Raw genomic sequence first — 21066 nt, 5'->3', positions numbered from 1 at the left:
AATAAACTTGTTTTCATTTTTATTCGTCATATGTGACTCTGACACAGCTACTGTGGGAGGACTTAGTTCAAGTTTATGTCATATTTAGAATTGTTTCTAATGAAACTGAAAACGCTCCATCCGAAGCCGCCAGACTTCTTTGACAAAGAAAGGTTATTCTGCCCTAAAGATCATAGAAGTTGCTGATCTATCGATGCCTTGGTCGGTTCGTTTTTTTTGTGTTCTTGTGTCACTTTGGTGTCAGGAATGTGATGGCTCTGGAAAGCTCTGGAAATTTTTTAGAAAGTAGAGTTGTTTTCCAGCATTCTGGTGCATTCTGAGGGCAAAATCTGTTCACTTTACCCACAAAAATACACTAAAGTCAATAGTTCAAACTTAACTATCTTTATTTCTATCCTACTTTATGCAGGTATACAGTAAATGTGAGATTCAACAACTGAAAACTTGCATTCACTATGTGAAGATACAGTCATACAAAATATTACTCAATGTTTACTTGTAAGTTTCACTTAGACTAGAAGACATTTTAACTTTGACTTAGACATTTTGATTTTAATAAATTTGATTCCTGGTATTACTCAATGTTTACTTGAAAGTTTTAGCAATCGAGGTGAATCCACATTTACATGCATCACTGGTTATTCCTGCCGGTCATAGGGATCAAAATGTCTAAGACTAAAAAAAAAGTATTGATAATATCTTTCATTTACCTTCTGATCGGTCTGTAACCACTCCTAACCCCTCCCAGCATTCACCATTTGCTGATTAATCAATATTTTTACACAAACTCTACTGTATGACACTGGATTCTTAATTTCTTTAAATCGATCGTCCTCACTTTGTCGTACACCATTTCGCGGGTTTAGCTTGTAAAAATAGAATCTTTTTGTTTTTCATTGGACGAGAGGAGGTTATGACCCGAGTGCATATTTAATGATCGGGAGTGTTCGGGTCACTTGGGCTATTTCTGTCGGCATGCGGAAATAGCAGCGCCGGCGGAAATAGCGGCGCTAGCGAGCGGTACTAGTGGAAATAGCGGTGCTAGCGAGAGGCGCTAGCGGAAATAGCGGCGCTAGCGAGCGAAAAAGTTGTAAGTTTTAGCCTTTTTTCCGTAAAAATAAGAACGCCACTGTGGCTACACAGTCTAAAAACCTTGTAGCCACTTCGCCTACGGCGAAGTGGGGAGTGGCTAGCGCAAGCCCAGGATATGATGGATTCAGTTCCCCGTTGTAAAGGGCAACGCTGTGAAAATATTCTACACACAGTGTGAAATTAACCTGACAAATTCTTTTTTAGGTTTGCTTTCTGTTACGCGACTAAAACACTGCTTAACTTCTTATAGTCGGTCCTCTAAACTGAGAGAATAGTGATAGTCGATAAGCTATCCATAGAAAACTTCAAAACAGCAAAACTGCCCATGCAGTATGCTATATTTGTACATGTTGTGTATGTGTGCTTCCAAAGGCACAGTAAATTTAAACGCATGTTTACTTCATGCAGTGTAATTACTAGACATCATTAAAAATAAAGACCTGTAATTTCTAGTATTGCAGCACACCTGTGAGCCTTTTGCAGGTATGAAAGTAAGAGTGCATCGTCCCAGAGGGAGACCTGGGAGGACTGAGGAGTGGAGAAGGATGGATGGTGGTCAATTTGCTATTCACAGAGGGAGCAAAAGAGAGCGAGGCAAAAAAGAGGCAAAGTGAAAAAAAAACAACAAAAGTGACAAGCAAAGACCGAGTGAGACAAAGAGAGAGGCAAGGAAAAAGAGCTGACAGAGATATGCCGACACTAACAGCAGGCCATGAACAGGGAGGCACAGTCACAGCTGTCACAGGTTGGGAGTAAAATTTGGTTGCTAATGCGAGCAGTTTAAAACAGGACGTTTCGGGAAAGGAAACTGTCATTGCAAACAAAATAAACAGAAAATCTCGAAGTGTTGTCACAGCTGCTTCTCTGCAGCACATATCTATTTTGTGCACCGATAGAGTCTGCCAGACGCACTGACAACCTTGCTTGGGATGGCTTACATGGCAAATCCCTTTATGAAGGTGTAAGAAAAGGGTTACGCCCACTGCTCTGTAAATGGTTTCTGCTCCTTCTTTTCATTTCCATAACAAGCCATCAGAACTCATCTCCTACTGAAGTGGCCACAGTCCCACTGGCAATTAAAATCATGCTGGGACATGACATCCTTGTGTGCAACTTCACTGTGGGAAACGAAAGCAGCGGTAGCAGCAGTAATGACACCAACAGTTGAGTGGTAAATCTCAAGCAATATCGGTGGAAACCGTCACTTTGATTTATCCAGGAAACTAGGAGGAGGGCTCGTTTACATCTTTCAGGGTGAACCTGAAAATATCAAACAGTGAGACACCAAGAAATGGTATCATCTCATCTTTGTACTGCTTTCCAGACACAGCCACAATACTAAAAAGGCATCCAGTTTTTATTTACAGTGTTTGATTTTTTTTTTTTTACAGAGAATCAATAGCAGCTCAACAGGCTCAACATTTAAACAGCGGAGAAGCAGGGATTTGGACCATAAAAACACGCTTGGATTCATTCAGGTGTGAAAATGGAATATTTTTTTGTGTTACAGAAATTCTGGCATGAGTAAGAGATAGAATTATTCAAGCTGGCTTTATATAAATTTTTGATTATTGCAAATTAGTCTTGAAAATCTCTTAGTGTATTTGTGGTAAAAAAGATTCATTTTAGTTAATGGAGTTACTGGTCAAGTAAGTTACAAAAAAACTCTCCATTAATATATTTCTCCATAATACAGTACCTGCAATCATAGCCATGTTTTTTTTTTCTGTTTTTCCAGGCGTAAACCCTCATCAATCACTACATATCAATTTAAAATAAATGATTCCAGTAAATTATATAATCTTTTCTGTTCAAAGTATGGAATAAAACATATGAAACTAAATGTTAAAAACTCCTGGCTTTGACAAGCTACTTTTAGCTGCCTGTCTAACAAAGCCACGGCTAACCCCGGCTGTGCAGGAGGAAGCAACACATAAATGAATGTGCATAAAGCCCTTTGCATCACATCATTGTCTAATCCTTTCATTTTCATCTGTCAATCATTTGCAGATGAAACCTAATCCCTGAATATTTCTGGACTAGTGTGCATTGATACCTTTGACATAACTTGTAAGCGTCGCTTCTATTTTTAAAAAGTTCCCAGATAAGCTTTGGCTGCGATACATTATCCCAGCGTAATGTGTGCCATTTTGCATTTCTTTAGCATGTTCTCTTTGATTGACAGGTCTTGTGGTTATCTCCCATTAGTGACCTTTACCAGTCTTCTAGTGCAGCCATCACAACAAAAATAAATGCAAACACAAGGTGCAAAGTAGAGGTAATCTACATTTTGTAAGTGATTTATCACGCTAGATTTTCATGTTGCACTTCTAAACTCATCACTAAAATGCGAGCAAATCCTCTGACGATGTCAACTTTGTAGTGCTTGTCAAGTTGAGACCAAACATTGAAATCATAAACTTACTATAAAAGTTCTTTTTGTCACTTGGTAACTCTTTACAATGGAAGTGTCCGTGTCAGTTATGTCTGCTGATACAAGTTGTTTTTCCTGTGATCTTGTCATACCGGTGCAAACACCTTCAGTTGTTTACAATGAAATGTCCTCTGTGTTCACCTTCACTTCCTGTCTCTTTTTGGCATTACTCTACGTGCTGTACATGCTGTATAATTTTACCATACTGCAGCATTCACCAGTGGAAGGTCATTGGCAGGGTTACTTTTGGGGCCATTTTTTTTAGGCGTGAGAAAATTAATGCTGATTGGGCTCGTCACGATTCGCTCTCCGAAGCCCGTACCACAGAGGCACCTGCCAGAGCGAGCTTCTTTAAACAAGAACGAGGGCCCTATTCAACAGCTGCATAAGCAGCCAGGCAAGGAGACAGTGGTGGGAGAAGAGGGACAAAAGAGAGCGAATGCTAAACAGAGAGGACTTTTTAAATGGGAGCCTCAGAATGGGACCTCTTTTAAAGGTCTTAAATCAATTGAACAGAAAGTACAAACCCATGCAATGTTAATCTATCTGGCTTAATCCCATTGCTTTAAGATCCTTTATAATCCACATTCAATACAACCATTTTTCTTCACTAACAAGCTTGCCCTATAGCCATTTTTTGAATCATTGGGACAAGGCTTCTGTTGTAGTGTCATTATTTCACAGTTATGAATCATGTAAAGTAAAAAAGAGGAATGTCTTTTAGAGGCGTAGAACAACCCCAAACATTGTATTTTTCTCTGAGACCATCTTTAAAAAAAAAGTTTAAATAAAGGATACACAATGGACACATCAGCAAAAAGGAGTTTCTTGCCCACTTAAAAACTGGAAGAATCATCAAACATCTGAGCTGTATAACTGCAGCATCGTTTATGAGAGCGAGGCTCAGAGCGCGAGAAGTTGAAGTGATACACTTGCAATGTGAGACATGTGGAGAAACACGGGTTGTTTCTCAACCATATGCCAATATCCTTATGTCACCATGTGCTCTGGCTAGGAAAGCCTGGAATGCCATTCTTCATTTGAAACCTGACCAACTCTTTAACAATGCCTCTCCCTGATCCAGCAAGAAGGAGAAAATCTATTATCGATTTCCACCTGGTTTAGGTGGAAAAAGCCCTGATAGCGATGCTGAATAGTGTTACACTGTACTGTGCTACAGCATGCACATTAAGGCTGGGGGATGGTGTAAGGGAGCATGTCAACAAAGCCCTTCACTACTCTACAGCACCATCTGCACATGCTGAATATTTAATTGTCCATAGAACTGCTCAAGACCAGTAATCAAGACATGGAAAAAATAATAGCATCACGAGGAGCTCTTGCGACAGTTCCTGCATGATTGGAGTTGGTTTTATTCCTTAAATCACACATTCCTTGAATGCTAATTGTGACTATTTCTCATTTCACCACAATTAAAGACATCAAAATCATTTACATCACTCCATGTCATTCAAACACACAAAACAACTCAATAACTTTAATTTAGCCAGTTAATGTTATTCATCACTATCAGTGACAACTTACCAATCGTTTCTTGCTAATTCAATCAGGCTAATATTAGGATATTCACTTCAAAGCAAAACAGATGTCAGGCTGCATTGATGCACAACTTTGGAAACAGGCCCTTGATTTCCTCTTCTCCCAGATCAGGGAGAAGCTTTGAACCAACAGGAAAAATTCTCTTCAGAAACCCGAGAGCTCTGAATGAGGAAGTTGTTGTAGTAGTTGGGTTACTTTAGTCAGAAAACCAGCAAAAACCAAACAAGCAGAGCTGAGCAAATAACTTGGGAGATGTGGTCAAGAGACGATGTCTACCCTTCAACGAGACCTAGTGCGCTAACTAACGTTAGCCTAAACTGTTTACTGGAAGTAACAGCTGCTCTGGAACTCATTCCCTCACTGGCTACTAAGAGCTTTCTCAGAAACCAGAAATTAGTGACATAATCATTTGGGTTTAAACTCCTGAAAATTTTTGAGAATTATCGAGTGGATTCATTCAGCCATGAACAGATCAAGACGTGTCAAAACTAAATCTGTAAACACCACCCACTGCAAGATAATCTGGGCCAAGCAACTCAACCATCAAAGTTTTCTCAGCTGTTTGTCAGTGAATAAAATTCCTGAGAAAACCTGAAGGATGAAATCTGCCCAGTTCTCCTGTAGCTCAATTCCACCACTTATATTCTGTTGCATCAAACGGATAGTAAAGCTTGACTTTAAACAGACAGAAATAGTCTCTAATAAGAGTTCCTTTCAAAATTTGTTGCATAATAAAACCTTTAGATTTGGGGTTCCAACTGAAGCATAAAAGCAGTGAAGTGGATAGACAGGTAATACAAAAAGGTAATGCAAAAAGCAATGTAAACAATACTTAAAATGTCCTTTAAGCTTTGACACAATAGCAATACATGACACACAAGAAGAGAACAATGGAGTAACAAAAGGCATTTCCCTACAGTAACAAACCGGCCTTTGCTGTGTGAATAGACAAATTTATGTAAGCTAGCAACAAGAGACATCATCATTTTTGTTGAGGAGGGTAAGAGCAATTTATTCTTACCTTAGGCTGGGCGCGACGTGGAAAGGCAACCTTAGGATCAATCTGGGAAAGAAAAAAAGAATATCAGGATGTTAAAAGCAAAGCTGTGATATTTTAAGAAGATGAACAAGTGCTGAAATATATTTCTAAACCCACAGAGGGAACCAGAGCACAAACATTCACAAGGTCACATTCTGAATTGTCTGTGGTGAGGAATAATGGTTTTACATGTTCAAAAGTTTATTTGAGATTTTCAACCCACAATGACAACAGTTTTACAAAAGCTGTGTAATCTGCCTTTGGTGATTAGGGTAAAAAGATTTTTTTTTTTTTAAAACACGAACCTGCATTCAAGAGCCATCAAAACTACTAGGCTACTGCGGTAACAGTAATTTATTATGACAAATTCCAAGATAATCAAAGCTATACAAGCAGTGTTGAGCGGGCCCTCGGGTTGATTGGGTCGAGTCTGGGTGAACTCTTGCTACCAGAAAACTAGAGGGAAACATGAGTCTGAATTTCCAGGCATTATGAACACTGAATTAATTGCTGTGACATAAATGTCTATCCCCACTATGGGACGCTAGGAAACACAAAGAAATTGTATATCGTCTTCTGTGACATGAAAGCCACGCAAACAGTGTTTCATGTAAACCAAATATTTGTGACTGCGCTTATTTCCTGTTGCCAGAAGGTGGCGCTGCAATTTTTACTGAATATCAAATCTTAAATGTCGTCAGGGCAAGAATGCGAATCAATCTGCAGATGAGCAAAGTAATACAAGTTCACAATGGCACTTTCAACATTGAACCAAATGATATTGGTCTTATCTTACTATATCCAGCTAGTTTTCTAAAATCTAGCATTCAGCAATAGCACTGATTGCAGTAAGACGCAATGTCACTATGGCTTCATTGAGATGTAAATGTTAACTGATTTACCATATTTTAGAAAACCAATGTTTTCTATTAATCAAAGGATGCGGTGAGGCAAATGTCAAAATTCATGTGTTAAAAACATTCTGTGTAGCATGTGCAGGCGATTCTTTCTAATTTCTTAAGATTCGATTGTGTAACAGCTAGATAGTTGAAATTGTTTTTGCAATCAATCACGCCCTTTTTAATCAATTATTACCAGAGTTTACACATCAATTGACTCTAGGTCATGCAAAAGATAAAGTTTGCATGCAAAATAAATGTGTTAAGTGTTGCCTGAAAACCAATGCTGCTGACCACAAAGCATGACTGCAACACTTTCAGTATTTGATGGATCCTTGCAGACAAAATCTACAGGGACGGTTCTGCAAACTTAAGCCATAAAATTACATAATTCAGAAATGTGAAAAGTCTGTCCCTGTATTTATATATAATGTTGTTATTAATGTTGTAAGTTTTGCATCTACGTAATAATAATTTTCTTCATTTTGCTTTAACTTTGCTTTAACTGAATGTAAACTTAAGATATAGCTCAAAACCAGACAGTTTGATGAACAGAAAGAGAGGTGATCAAATATGTTTCATTGCATTGATCCATCCAATTCTGTTGGAGGAGGTAAAAATTAAGTGATTTCAACACTGATAAATTTATCAAAATTACTTTGATGATTTTCAATCAGCAATTTCTCAGATGATTTTGACAAAGTTTCAGGACTGGCGCAATGATGTCTGACAAGTTCTCAAACACACAATTTTGTTAAAACTGACAAAGTCAATCATTGACAGATAGATGCTGAGTGAGAGATTACAATTATGAAAGAATTTGAATCTAATTTAAATTATCATTCAGCTGACAGTAAAAATACAAAAGTTTTTGTTTAAGGGCCACCACAGTAAAATTTATCCGTCAGGAAAAATGAAAGACAAAATAACGAGAATAAATTAAAACGTATCTGCAGCAAACACAAGTGCTTGGGCCCCTTGACATTTACTGCTACCAGATGTTGCAACAAAGCACAAGCAACACGCTCATATTGGGACAAAAATCTTAGATAAAACTGCACAATTACACAAGCAAAATAAAATTTGAAAGGAACCTTTTCCATAGCATATGGGCAGGACAAAGAAATAAAAATATGCATAACTGACCATTACAAATAAAAATGTCAGAGATATTCAGGTTACAACCAAGTGATGTGTTTCTCCAGTCAAGAAGTTAACATTTCAATTTGTTTTCTCATTAACTGCCATAATAATTAGAATACATTTGAATGACACAGCCTGATCAATACACTGATCGAATTGGATATCAGGGTTTTCCAGTCATCTTGGGGTCTGTTAATCTCACCAAGGAATCGACTGATTGTGAACATGTTTCGTTTTACATCTCTCAACTGGTTTTCACGGTCTGCATATTTTCTTACACATAAAAAAAGTTGAATATCATCATACGATTTCTTTAACTCAGGATATTTGCCTATTGACAATGGACTATTGTTATTGTAATGTGTAATTCTCACATTGAACAAATGTTTATATCACACGTTCTTCACAATACACAATGTAAGTTGTTGTTATTTGTAATTTGCAGATAATTTATTTTTTCTGAGATGTTCTGTATAGTACTGGCTAACCAAAAGTCTGAAGTGGTCTTTTCATTGCTGGTCTGAGGTACTAAAGACAGTATATTTCTTCTGTGTGTCCAGATACCCAGCCAGTAAATCGGATGAAGAAATAATTTTGAAACAGCCAATTGTTTCATTTTATATGTACATGTCAAATGTGGTTCCATTATTCATAATATTGATGAAGACATTTGGGTCAATACCTGCTTCGAGTGAAGTGAAACACTTTGCCAGGATTGTCGAACAGCAGTTCTATAGCCTATAAACGCTTTAACAACTGATGTCTGGAGCACTGACTAATGGCAGCACACAGTTTGTTATCATGTGATTTTGAAGACACTTGGCAACAACACTGGCCTCATTACTTACTGCAGCAAAAAGTTCTACAATTGATGGAGCTCCATGACACATTCTAGGCACAGTGTCCACTGCATTGGGCAGAGAACTTGTACCATATATTAAGCATCAATAATGTGCAAATTAGTCTCAAAATCGAAACAATTATGCCATTTAAGTAACTGTTGTTAACGTAAAGTGATGCATGTATATTAAAAAAGGGCCTTGACTGCTTAAAAAAAAAAAATTAGTGCACACGCCAGCCACAACATCCTCCAGCAGCAAAGCTTTGCTTTATATTTTCGGCAGAAACCGCTGATTGGATATGACAGGGAGAAAATGAGAGTCTGAGGCCGGTGACGCCTCCAGATATTGCCAAATAACCAGGAGGATGCATCAGATCAGCCGCTTTCTCCATCTTGTGCTTGTTATCTCATTAGCTTCATTTTGCTCGTTAATTTCACTGGCACGAAGGTATGTGTTGGGGACTTTCATCACATTGCACTTAGACTGAAAAGGAACTACCTTAAATGCCAACGTTATCCTAGTATATTCCTGCTTGGACACCAGTGAATTTTAAAAAAATATATTAATAGATATAATTAGCCTTTTGATGTAATATTAGTCATTTGTGTTTAGCTGGAAATCTTTTTCACACTATGCCATATTTCCTTGTTCTGTAATATTTACAATTTGTGTTCCAATTCTATGCATTCATTAAAAAAAATACTCCTTCAGCACAGATGGACTTATTCAAGAAGAAGATATCTCTTCTTGCTGTGAAAAACATTGGAAAGAAAATGAATCAAGGAGCACGGGAACAAAACACACCATCTGCACAGATCAATTAAGCCAATGAGAATGACGGCGTTTTAATGTGTTTGAAGGGAAACCATGATGTGCAAAGTCATTGTCATCTTTTCTGTCAGTCTCAGTTATTACTGTTATCTTTCTAAATCAGTTCAAAATGAGAAATGAATTCAATAACACCTGGGAATGGCAACCTTGCTTGTAATGAATTTCATTTAAAGATTTGTTTTAGCACTTAGCCCTAGGCATAACCAATTCAAACTCAATTATTTTCTGCACCCTATTTGAGCAAAGACAACACATTATGCTCTGAATACCAAAGTCCTATACCTGGTAATGTATCTTACTTTTTAAGCCTAAACTAAACATATCAAACCTCATTTCTTCATACAGCATAAACTAATTGCATTTCCGTCCTGCTGAGAATTCCTATTCACTCTGAGGCTTCCAGTTTTGCACTTGCACAAGAGAGGACTTTAAGACGGCAGCAATGAAGGTCACACAGCTTTCTGTCAGTTTAAAATATTACAATTATTAAAAAGAGCCCAAAATATGCTACAAATTGTGTTAAAAATGAGGGTATGATATGGCAGATTGTTAAAATCACACTCATGCAATGCAACCAAGTTAGGCAATGAGAAGTTTCCTACCAATACTTTTAAGATGAGCTGTAGCAGCACCTTTTTAGGTCACAACTTATGATGAATGACTCCTTTGAGAAATTATAAATTATGAAGAGGCAAGAATTACAGCAGGAAAAAAATGTGAGCCTGAAAAGTTGTCAAGGAGGAAAATCGTTCAGTATATTGAATTAAATATTATGTGAATTTAAAACTGCTCTATGGCTGGCACCAGGCAGGGTTCCAGGAACTTGCAGCCCTATGAAGAGGGAGGATGTCGCAATTGTTTCCTTTCAGCTTTACAAATTCATTAGCATGCAATTTTAATGTTCAATTTTTCCTTCATACTAAAGGATAAGAGCTAAAATCTGCATCACCTTTGGCAATGAATAATTGTGCTACTAAACCACAGATTACTCGGCCTCGGTCTCACCTGATAATTCCTTCCTGAAACTGTTCTGTTGTGCAACTCACACATACCATCGTGTTTGGGATCAGCCAAATGGACCTGGGTCATGCACTTGTTTGAGTAATTCCACACATTGTACTTCACGTCTTATTTCAAGTCAATATGAACCTTAAAAACATTAAATAAAATATGTTTTTTCATCTTTATGTGTTTTGGTTCATTTTCTTCTGGAGAAACTACTTGTCTCACTGTGCTGGAGACGACGCAACTTATCTTTTTTTGCATTCACCATCTACTGTACATCAGCAAAGCACAGCATGCTTAAAAACACAGTAATTCCAGTTACTGACCGTCATAAATGAAATGCAGCAGCAAGTTACTGTTCTCATCCAGCTGTCGCTGTATGATTATCGCCCAGTAGCAGTGAAGGTACTTATTAATCCTACTCTAGGAGATGCCTTTATTGTGGAAACATCACAAGCACTGCATGCAGACTAAACAGAACATAAATATTTAGAAACCTGACTTTGAGCTGAATGAACAATCTGTTCGCAAACAAAATACACTCCACCTCTGAACATTTCCTTTTATCGGCTGCCAGATTAGCTGCAGAAATCAACTTTTGCCTATGTTTTTTTTAACTGGAAGTATGAAGGTCACTAAGAACACAATCCTTATTTAAAGAATAGAAATAAATGTTAAACTAATTCACTTAATTTATGTACATCAACGGGGAATGAACAATTCAATCTCATTTCTAAAATTATATAGAGATCCAAAAAACTTCTTAACATCTGACTGAGAAACTTTTCTCTGTTTGAACCCAATGGGGTTCATTGGCTTCATCTCTTTCACACCAGCACCAGCTGGGTTTTCTTCTGAATTCATTCAGCCTAATTTTATTTGTATTTTTCTCCCTCACCATCACACCACATCTCCCCTTGTGAATCTCGCTCTTGCTCAAACTGTAACTTAGGGATTCTGCTGCTCCGCATCACATGGTGTAAGAAGACGTTCTCGCTCCCTGAGGTAGAAAGCAGAAGCTAATGAACGTGCAGCGTAAATTGTTGTGACTTAAAAATGAGATTGCATGGACGTATGAATCAAGATCAACAATTTTATTATGATTCCTCTTGTTATATAGGCCAAAAAAAAAATCAATTGACTAATTCAAATGATAATTTGTAACATGTTATTTTGTTCATTTTGATAATAAGAGAAAGCTTTTCCAGTGGTAGCTGTACAATTGTTGGTCAGACTACAATGTAACGTGATACGTTCAAAGGATGCCTTTTCCATTGTGCATATGACAGATGTCTCTTTAGCATCTAACCAGGTTGATGTAGTTTTGGTCACAAGGGGCATAAGTACACGTACCACCAGTGAAGTACAGTATCTCACATGGATGAAGTCTGTAGTCAAGAGCTTTGTCCTTTCTTTCCAACAAACCTGGCCTCTCTAGTCTTTTAAGTATTCGCTGACCTTATTCCCTCTTTACATCACCCTAAGCAGACTGTTTCAAATCAAGAGTTTGATACACCTTTGTTATACGATGAAATATGATCTCACAGGGAACAAAAGTGGATTTCCACAAGACATAATACAAGCTGATATGTCAACGAAATAAATGAGAGCAGACCAAAAGGAATCCCTCCAACCTCAACCCACCATCTTTTATCTTCCACAGTCTTTGACTACAGGGTCTCTGAGGGCCGCTTCTGCGAGTGACTGTGGGAGATCAGGGCAGAGAAACAGCATATCTCTTAAGTTCACATCTCACAAAAGGATTTTGTATATTAATGCTCCTCCTGGGTAAACTCATCCTTCTTAGGACATATCTACCAGAGCACAACGATGTGGTGTTTTAACTAAAAGGAAAAACACTTATCAAAGCTTGCAGTTCCTCCACACCAGCGAGCAGGTCCACAGGTGTGCCTCTGTGATACCATGGGAATAGACAAGAAATTAAAACATAAATGTTTCATATCTGCGCTGTCAATCTTCACCCATTTTTCGCGGTGGAATGACATCTCGAGAAGGCAGTTTGTTACGCTCCTCAAATCAATAATGACTATTTCACTAGTGTTAAACAACCGAAACAGCTTTTCATTTTTAAAAAAATATGTAAAACTGTTATGAAAAAAATCCAGATTTGCTAGTATTCAAAAAATATTCTGCTACCAACTCAACAAAACGTGCTGTGCTGTGAATGCACTGACAAAAGAACGGATACAGCATTAACTAGTTGTGCGTTGGAGCATGATTGAGTGCAGGAGACTGAGCACCTGCTATACTTAAACAAGAGCAGGTCAGAGTTCAGCTCACTGATTTGACTTTACCCCCAAGTCCAATCAGATGAATATAACCTGCATCGGACCAGAACAGCCTCTCCGCAGTGCCCTTTCACATCCTTTCCTCTAGGTTATTTCCTCCCTTACCTAAAATCTTAAATCTACATATATATGTTTGTCAGAAGTCCGTTACCAAAGGCTAGACATAATCAAGATTAAAACTGTATTTATGTTGCATAAAATAAATTAATAAATTATTTAATACATCCATAATGTACACCTGCTGAAAAACGTTATCACATTTTATTTCTACACATTATGTTATACGTGCTTCAGATGAAACAATAATGAAAGGCAACCTGGAATCAATCTGCTGCCTAGTTAAGCTTTCAACTGCTACTTCTGAAGTGTAAAATCATGATCTCCCCTGTTCATATCAGCCTGCCTGGAAACATCTTGAAACATCCATTGAAACAACACAGATGCTAGGACTTGAATATTTCTGAACTGAACAAAGCATCATGGAAAATGGTAAATATGTTCTGAATTACCAGCATGTGTGCTTTGAAGCCCCAGGCTGTGCTTCCCCATATGTCTCATTCACATTCATCTGAGTCCGAGTGTTTTTCATACCCGGACAAAAAAAAAAAAATGCGTGAGCTAAAAAAAATATGAAAAAGCAAAAACAACACCAAAAAACTGATGCGTGCTTATCTTTGTTTGTCCTGTCAGGCAGGTGGAAGTTACACTGATTTATAGTAGAGAGGGATTATCAACCAAAAGGAAATGACATTTAAAATAATTATCATTGCTAAAATCCTCTGTAAGGTAAACAAAGTATAAAATTACACAACAAAAACCAAGCTACAAAAGTAAAATATGTTTTTAATGATATAAACAAGCAAATAAGGTTAAAATGTAAATCAGGTTCAATTGCCACTTTTTGTGCATGAATAATGTGACTCAACCATCACAGCACCTCCAGCCATCACTCTCTTCAAGGTTACAAAGGACAAAAAAAAAAGATTCATTCATGCACTGCAAAAGTAGTAGGCTTGAATCACACCAATATCTGCAAATGCATCAAGAACTGTCCATATTTACTGGACCGGCTCATTCTTCTCATTACTGCTGAGCAACTTTATAAGAAATATTGATGGATCCAAATGCAATGTGATCTTGATAGTGGGATCGTTAAGATATACAACAACTCAGCAGATAGAGCCTGATGGCTAACAGTCAGGAAAACAACACAGACAAGCTTCCTTAGGTCTGTAATCTTATTCCTGCTGATGGATGATGGATAAGCAGTTAGGAAATGCCAGTTTCTGTCTGGGTTTGGTATTTCAACAACACTGTCAACCACTCACTTGAAAGCAATTACAGAAAAAAAAAGTCTGTCCCCTTGATTACAGAATTACAAGCAAATCATCAGTAAAATATGCAGAAACAAAACAAGTAAACTAGATCAAGCCAAGATTTTTCTTCCCATCATATCTTGCCAACTCCACGGAATAAAGGTTTAAAACTATACATTACATTACTGGGGTTTTTTCTCCTGTTTGTATAGACCAAGAAACAGGTATGTATTGCTAGTCTCTAGTTTCAAATAGCCCGCATGCTTACCCTTACCTAGACGGCCATTGGAATACTGGACGTAATTTGAGGTGTGGTGATATTTTTGGGATGTATTATAAGTATTCACAAGGTGAGATGCAAGCACGTACTGCTTACTACACACAATGCACAGATTGGACCCGACATCATTCACAATTTCAATCACACACTTCAATGGCAATGTTTAACTGTACCATCATATTTTTCTGTACAGCTAGGACAGACTGTCAGTGTAACATTTTGGCTCTGTAAAATAATGCATAACTATACGTAAGGAGATGTAAACAACAATTAAGCTGCTGTGCATTGTGTATAAATGGCACAGATGGATCATTGCAGCTAATGTAATTAACATCCATCCATCCTTTTTCTGCCACTGTATCCACCGCAGCGGGTCACAGGGAGCTGGAGCCTATCCCAGCTGGTATAGGGCATGAGGCGGGGGACACTCCGGGCACGATGCCAGTGCGCCGTGGAGCCACACACAAAGACTGACAACCACGCACTCACACATTCACTGCTACGGGCAATTTGGGATAACATGTCCAAGATTATTCTTTCACCTGCATTCATTCACCTTTAACAGAAAGCTAATCTTCAGACGACACATGTGGATCACTGGGTTTTATTAAAGGAAATGTTGGCACATTGCTCAAACACATGATATACACAGCTGTGGGTGCATCTGGCTCTTTAAAAGGTATAAGAGACACACTAGACACACCTATTATTCGTTAGAGGACAGTGCCACAATTTCTTTGCATTTTCAAACAAATGTCATGAATGTACTTTTTCAGAACGATAATTTCTGACAGGTAATAATAATAAAAATTGTTAAAGGTTTAATGGCAAGCAAAAGACCAAATTTTGTGTGTGTGTGTGTGTGTGTGTGTGTGTGTGTGTGTGTGTGTGTGTGTGTGTGTGTGTGTGTGTGTGTGTGTGTGTGTGTGTGTGTTGGGGTGGGGGGGTCTTTGGTTGAGTTTTTAGAAGTTTGAGCCTCTGCACCAAGGCTTAAATTCAGGAAATGACTGGATGTCAGACCTTAATTGGATGTCAGTGTTCAGTTCTGAGAAAAAAGATGCTGTCAAGTCCGAAGAGTAGGACATGTCTGCCAAGAATCATCTATAGCCAACAATAAGTGGGACATAACTATAATTATAGTTTCTGTATCTTTATTATGTAAAAATCTAAAACTGTGTTGTGCATACTCATTAAAGGTAATTTTACTTCTGTTTGCATGCCACTTAACACAACCTGGAAGAGCAAGAAAAACCTGTGCATTACCTTCTATGTGACGCATAAAACAAACGTACCAAATTCTAATTATGACATTCACACTTAAAGCAAGGTGTAGCATTTCGGGTAGCAATGGTTTAAAGTTATCAGCAGGAGGCCTGGAGTTAAATTTGTTGAATAAAGTAACAGAATAACTAAATATTAATATGGAATTTAACATAGTGGTTGCCATGACTCTCAGGGCCATTGGGCAAGGCAGGAAACCAATAACTACACCAATTATATGGCAAGAGGAAAACACTAGGGCCAAGACCTGGATTTTAAGTTGTTGTTTTTTTTAGTGTACACACACTCACCCACACAAACACACAAACACACACACACACGCGCGCGCACACACACACACACACACACACACACACACACACACACACACACACACAAACACACACACATATGTAGACACAATGTCAAGCTATCACACAGTTGATGAAAATGTCAAGCTTGGAGTTATCACACTGCTCTAGATTCTGCATCAAAGGATGTTTGTATCATTGCTCCCTCGATCAACCCAGGAAATTTCTTGAAAGGACTCTCCCCTATACAGATACAAGTTTTTCAATGGCATCAGTCACACTAATTGGTCATTTCAGTGCCAATAACCTTGCCTTCCCTCTACATTAACTGATTCACAACAACACTTCATTTTCTTATCACCATTTTTCCCATAAACCAGTAATAGAACTGATGGAGCTCATACATATCAAATGCATCTAGGAACACTAAAGCACAAATAATTGAAGTGCAACACCAACTCACCTGACAAGAAAATCATGTAACAGAAAGGATCTGATAAGTTTGGGGAAAGGTTTTTATAATATTGCCACATAATACAGCTCAATTTAGTGGTATCAATAACTCTGCAAAACTGAATGTGTCTTTTGGAGATTGGTCTAGATCCTAAACCCATAATCCAAATTGAAGAAAAAAGCCTCCATCATAGAGCTGGTCTAAAATCTGGACAGATATCTCAAAGATCCATTATTAAAAAGAAATAAAAGACCGGCAACATTGCCACAAACTTTGCAGTTAAAGGAAGTGGATGGAATATAAAGTGAGGACCACTCCAAAACAAAGAGCACATTCTCTCAGGTCTGTACCAATCACACTTGAGAATATAATTCCAGCAAACAGCAAATCTTCAAGGTGTATTACTTGCCAGATACTGCTAAGACTTAGAGATTGTGTACTTCCACCCTAGGTACACATTATTTATCTTTCAAAATACTTTAATATATTCCTCAAACTAGAGTTGCCTTAAGCCAAAGGTAGCACACACTGTTGCTTCCACAAAATGTATTTCATTTCCTAAACCATGTTGACATATCTGCATAGTACAACCCACCAAAGAGAAAATAGCAAAAATATTATTTCAGAAGTATCATGTCTAATCTATCGCAATAGATATCTCTCAGAAATAACTACCATCTATAATTATTCATCTAGTGACAAGTACGCCTTTTCTGCAAATCAATTTCCGTATTCAAGTCAATTGAGATTTTTATTAGCATGCATTTAGAATATTCATCCTCTGACACACTATGACCATATTATTTAACTATAACGCTAAAATCACCAATCAGTTTGAATCTAATTCATAAGAACTTTTTTTGTCTTTCTTTACCAGGAGGGGGTGTTTCAAGCCTTGTTTCCACACTTAGTCAGTGCATCAGGTGTAATACATTGCAATATCTGCTGGGTCAAGCAATGGTGAGGCAGCAGGCCTGAAACAGCATGCCCTTCAGTGAAACATGAGATATATGCACTGCACATGTGGCTGCAGCGAGGAGGGGGGTGTGTCAGCCCCATTCCTCTGCAGAAGTGAAAGTGAACGTGAACGCATAACGTCACCCTGGAGTTAAATTTTTGTTCAACTGAAACTTTAAGGGCTCATCACACACTTAGCCTAAATACATGACCTTGATCCACACCACCTGCTAATGAGATGTTACCCAGAAAGTCCCCCCCCCCCCATCCATGCAGTGAAAAGTAGAGTAGAACATTGCAAACACACAAGTAAAAACTTAGATGAAATTAACTCACCGTCTTTGAGTCTAATTCGTGGTGTTGTTGAGCTAAGACTTTATCTACACTGGCAGCATCTGTAAACGTAACAAACCCAAATCCTCTGCAAAAAAAAACAAAAACAAAGAGAGATAGAGAGAGACAAAGACAACAAAAATATTAAAATCCACACCAAAAACACACATAACAAAACAATAAAATCACAATGCATTCAGTTTCATACAAAAGCCAAACGATGAAAATATTATGTCTTGAAGATAAAGTGCATGAGACTAGGCATAACATCTCTATGACCTTATTATTGTTACAGTATTTCTGCTTAAATGTGCTCATAATCCACATTATGGACGTCCTGTAGCCGATTGGAAACAGAACCTGGAGCCGCTGCTTTTCTTTATTTGGTATGTCACAATATGAGACGACATAACACCAACATTGTGGTGCAGTCACAAAGTCAATGTCAAATTGCATTGGGCTGCAGCTTTACAGCAGTGAGCGTTTAAGCTTATCGGGCTCGCGGTGAAACCACACGCAGGCGCGCGCACACGGGGACACACACGAACACAAGCGCGCGCGGACACACAAACACACAAACACGCTGGATTAATACTAAACACGGACAAAGTAAGAGACACCGCGACATGCACCGGGAAGGAAAAGTAGGAAAGCCCTGGGTTTACCTTGAGCGTTTTGTCGTGGGGTCTCTCATCACCATACATTCTCTTATTTCTCCGAATTTACTAAAATAGTCTCTAAGGCTGTCTGTGAAGAGAGGAAAATATGTCGGGTCATTTGGCAGAAACATATGGGGCATACTGTTGTCACTGTATTTCAAAAACACCCCGCGATGCGCATAGGGGTCGAATAGAGGACTTCAGATGGACGGAGATCAAAAATAACATCGTGCGCACACACTAGTGAGATATCCCATACAGTACGCTACTGCACAGTGCACATTCACAGATACGCCGCCAGTAGCTACAGCGAGTTCTCCGTCACAGCGACAAAACAACAAGAAATATTGAGATACGGCGTAAAAGAGAATAACATTCTCACCTGGTGAGGTCTGCCAGCTGAGGCCACCGATAAACATTTTACTGTTAGGGGAAAACACAACAGAAGTGAGTCCAGATGTCAGTTCGGCCATTTTGACGACTAACTACTTCTAAAAGCGACCTTAAAGGAGAGAGGAAGACTATGAAAGCACATTCGCGCTGAGTAATTACAGTCTATCTACATGAGAGGAGAGGGGAGGCCACTCTCGCTAGGAAGCTCATGTCTTCAAAACTGCATCTGGAAGCAGACCCGTGCTCGGTTTAAGTGCGTACTGTGTGGACGATTCCAGTACGGCAGTCGAAGTCCTCTCCAAGATGTTGTAACATGAAAAAAAATCGTACCTTAGGATTAAATTTAGAAACATTCTTACCCCGGGTCATGTTGTGAATCATTTAGGCTTCCGGATGTGGCTTGACTCCCGTCTCCTTCCATATCTAATTCAAACTATAGGCTGGGACTACAGTCACAGTGACAGACACACACAGATACGGCAGGAGATATGCAAAGCCCCGCTATGAGAATATTACTGAGCCGGGAATGAAAGCGTCACACGTGGGATCAGCTCAGCCCCCTGCTCCCTCCTCCCTCTCTCCAGCATGCTCTACCTTGGCCCACAGGGGGCGGAGCCTGCTTCTGTCACCTAACCAATCCAATTGACGTCAATTCAAGCAATCTGAAAAGCAATCCTCCGATTTGTCATTTAATTAAGCAATAAGTCACAAGAAGTGAGTGAGAATCATTGTTGATTTTAAAATGTTATTTACTTCTTTTTCTTTTTTTTTTTAAAGATTTATAACCGATATTGTACACAAGCAATGTTAATATGTTATTCAGATGAAAAGTACATTTTCACGAAGCTGCAACACGATTATTTTCACCATACCTCTTTATTCTACCAGCGGGAAATGCGATCCCTGGGAAATAACCCAACAGTGAGGTCATTTATGTTTCTATATGCAACTTAATATTTAAATTAATAACATACAGTATTGTACATATTGTGAGGCACGGTGTAAAATATCTTTTTGCGTTGTGCTGACATTTCATGTAATCAAAATAATCAAAATAAATATATGCTTATATTAATATAAATGTATATAAATGTTGATGTTTGAACAATAATTTGATACAAACAAATTTGATACAAAAAAATTAGCTGTCACCGTTGTGTGTGTGTGTGTGTGTGTGTGTGTGTGTGTGTGTGTGTGTGTGTGTGTGTGTGTGTGTGTGTGTGTGTGTGTGTGTGTGTGTGTGTGTGTGTGTGTGTCTGTGTGTGTTGTATCATTATCAAATACAGCACCGCAGAAAATAACCTTTTGAAATGTACTAACATTTTCTCAGTTTTTATGCACTGGTTTATGCTGATTATTCCTGAATCATAAAATTTGTGTCGAAATGGCTTCAAAACCTCATAAAAAAATAAAAAAGAGTCCCAGAGCAAGATACCAAATCCCTGTGGCTGGCCCGAGGTCTGACCTTTAACTGATATATTCATTATAAAAATCAACAAAGAATTTTCCTTTGGGGATCAATAATGTGATATCCATATATACAGTGGAGTACTTATAGATCTCCTCGTGTACATGACCTGTAATGAGCTGCCAGCCCTGCCCTCTGCTCAGTGTATGTGGAGATAAGCCGGCTTGCACCCTCATGACCCTGAATAAGAAGAAGCAGGATAAGAAAAGAATGAATAAATGAACACGTGTGACACTTACTGTGGGAAAATATTTTGGATCTGAAGTATCTGCGCAGCTCTCCATCAATAGGACTTACCGAAAACTCAGGTACAAAGCACGTTTCGAATTACAATTTTGTTGTAGATTTTATCCGTGCTAGATTTTGTACACAGACTTCAGACAATTAATTCTATACAAATTGTGCTTTCATTTTTTAGCATGAGAATACTGACAACAAAACACACAAAATGTAAAGTGATCTTATTTCATTATTTCTGCTC

The 21066-nt window shown here is 38.3% G+C and overlaps 1 protein-coding gene across 8 annotated transcripts in view; it reads right to left on the bottom strand.

Moving 5' to 3' along the window:
* Positions 1 to 19632, bottom strand: part of LOC137605913 (RNA-binding protein Musashi homolog 2) — a 235668-nt gene extending 216036 nt beyond the window's left edge. For 7 of the 8 annotated variants that reach the window (XM_068330836.1, XM_068330835.1, XM_068330837.1 and 4 more), the window contains exons 1-5: positions 19477 to 19632; positions 19107 to 19147; positions 18731 to 18812; positions 18069 to 18153; positions 6108 to 6149 (exon numbers count right to left, since the gene is read on the bottom strand). In XM_068330836.1, coding sequence (XP_068186937.1) covers positions 6108 to 6149; positions 18069 to 18153; positions 18731 to 18812; positions 19107 to 19147; positions 19477 to 19538 — 312 coding nt within the window. In that variant the 5' untranslated portion in view covers positions 19539 to 19632. Of the gene's footprint in view, positions 1 to 6107; positions 6150 to 12489; positions 12658 to 18068; positions 18154 to 18730; positions 18813 to 19106; positions 19148 to 19476 lie in introns of those variants that run through there. The other variant, XM_068330843.1, reaches the window with a different exon arrangement.
* Positions 19633 to 21066: the final 1434 nt, after the last annotated feature.

The sequence above is a fragment of the Antennarius striatus genome, chromosome 13 (assembly GCF_040054535.1).
Source record: "Antennarius striatus isolate MH-2024 chromosome 13, ASM4005453v1, whole genome shotgun sequence".
In the NCBI taxonomy this organism is placed as follows: Eukaryota; Metazoa; Chordata; class Actinopteri; order Lophiiformes; family Antennariidae; genus Antennarius; species Antennarius striatus.
This window is presented reverse-complemented; position numbering and strand designations above follow the sequence as displayed.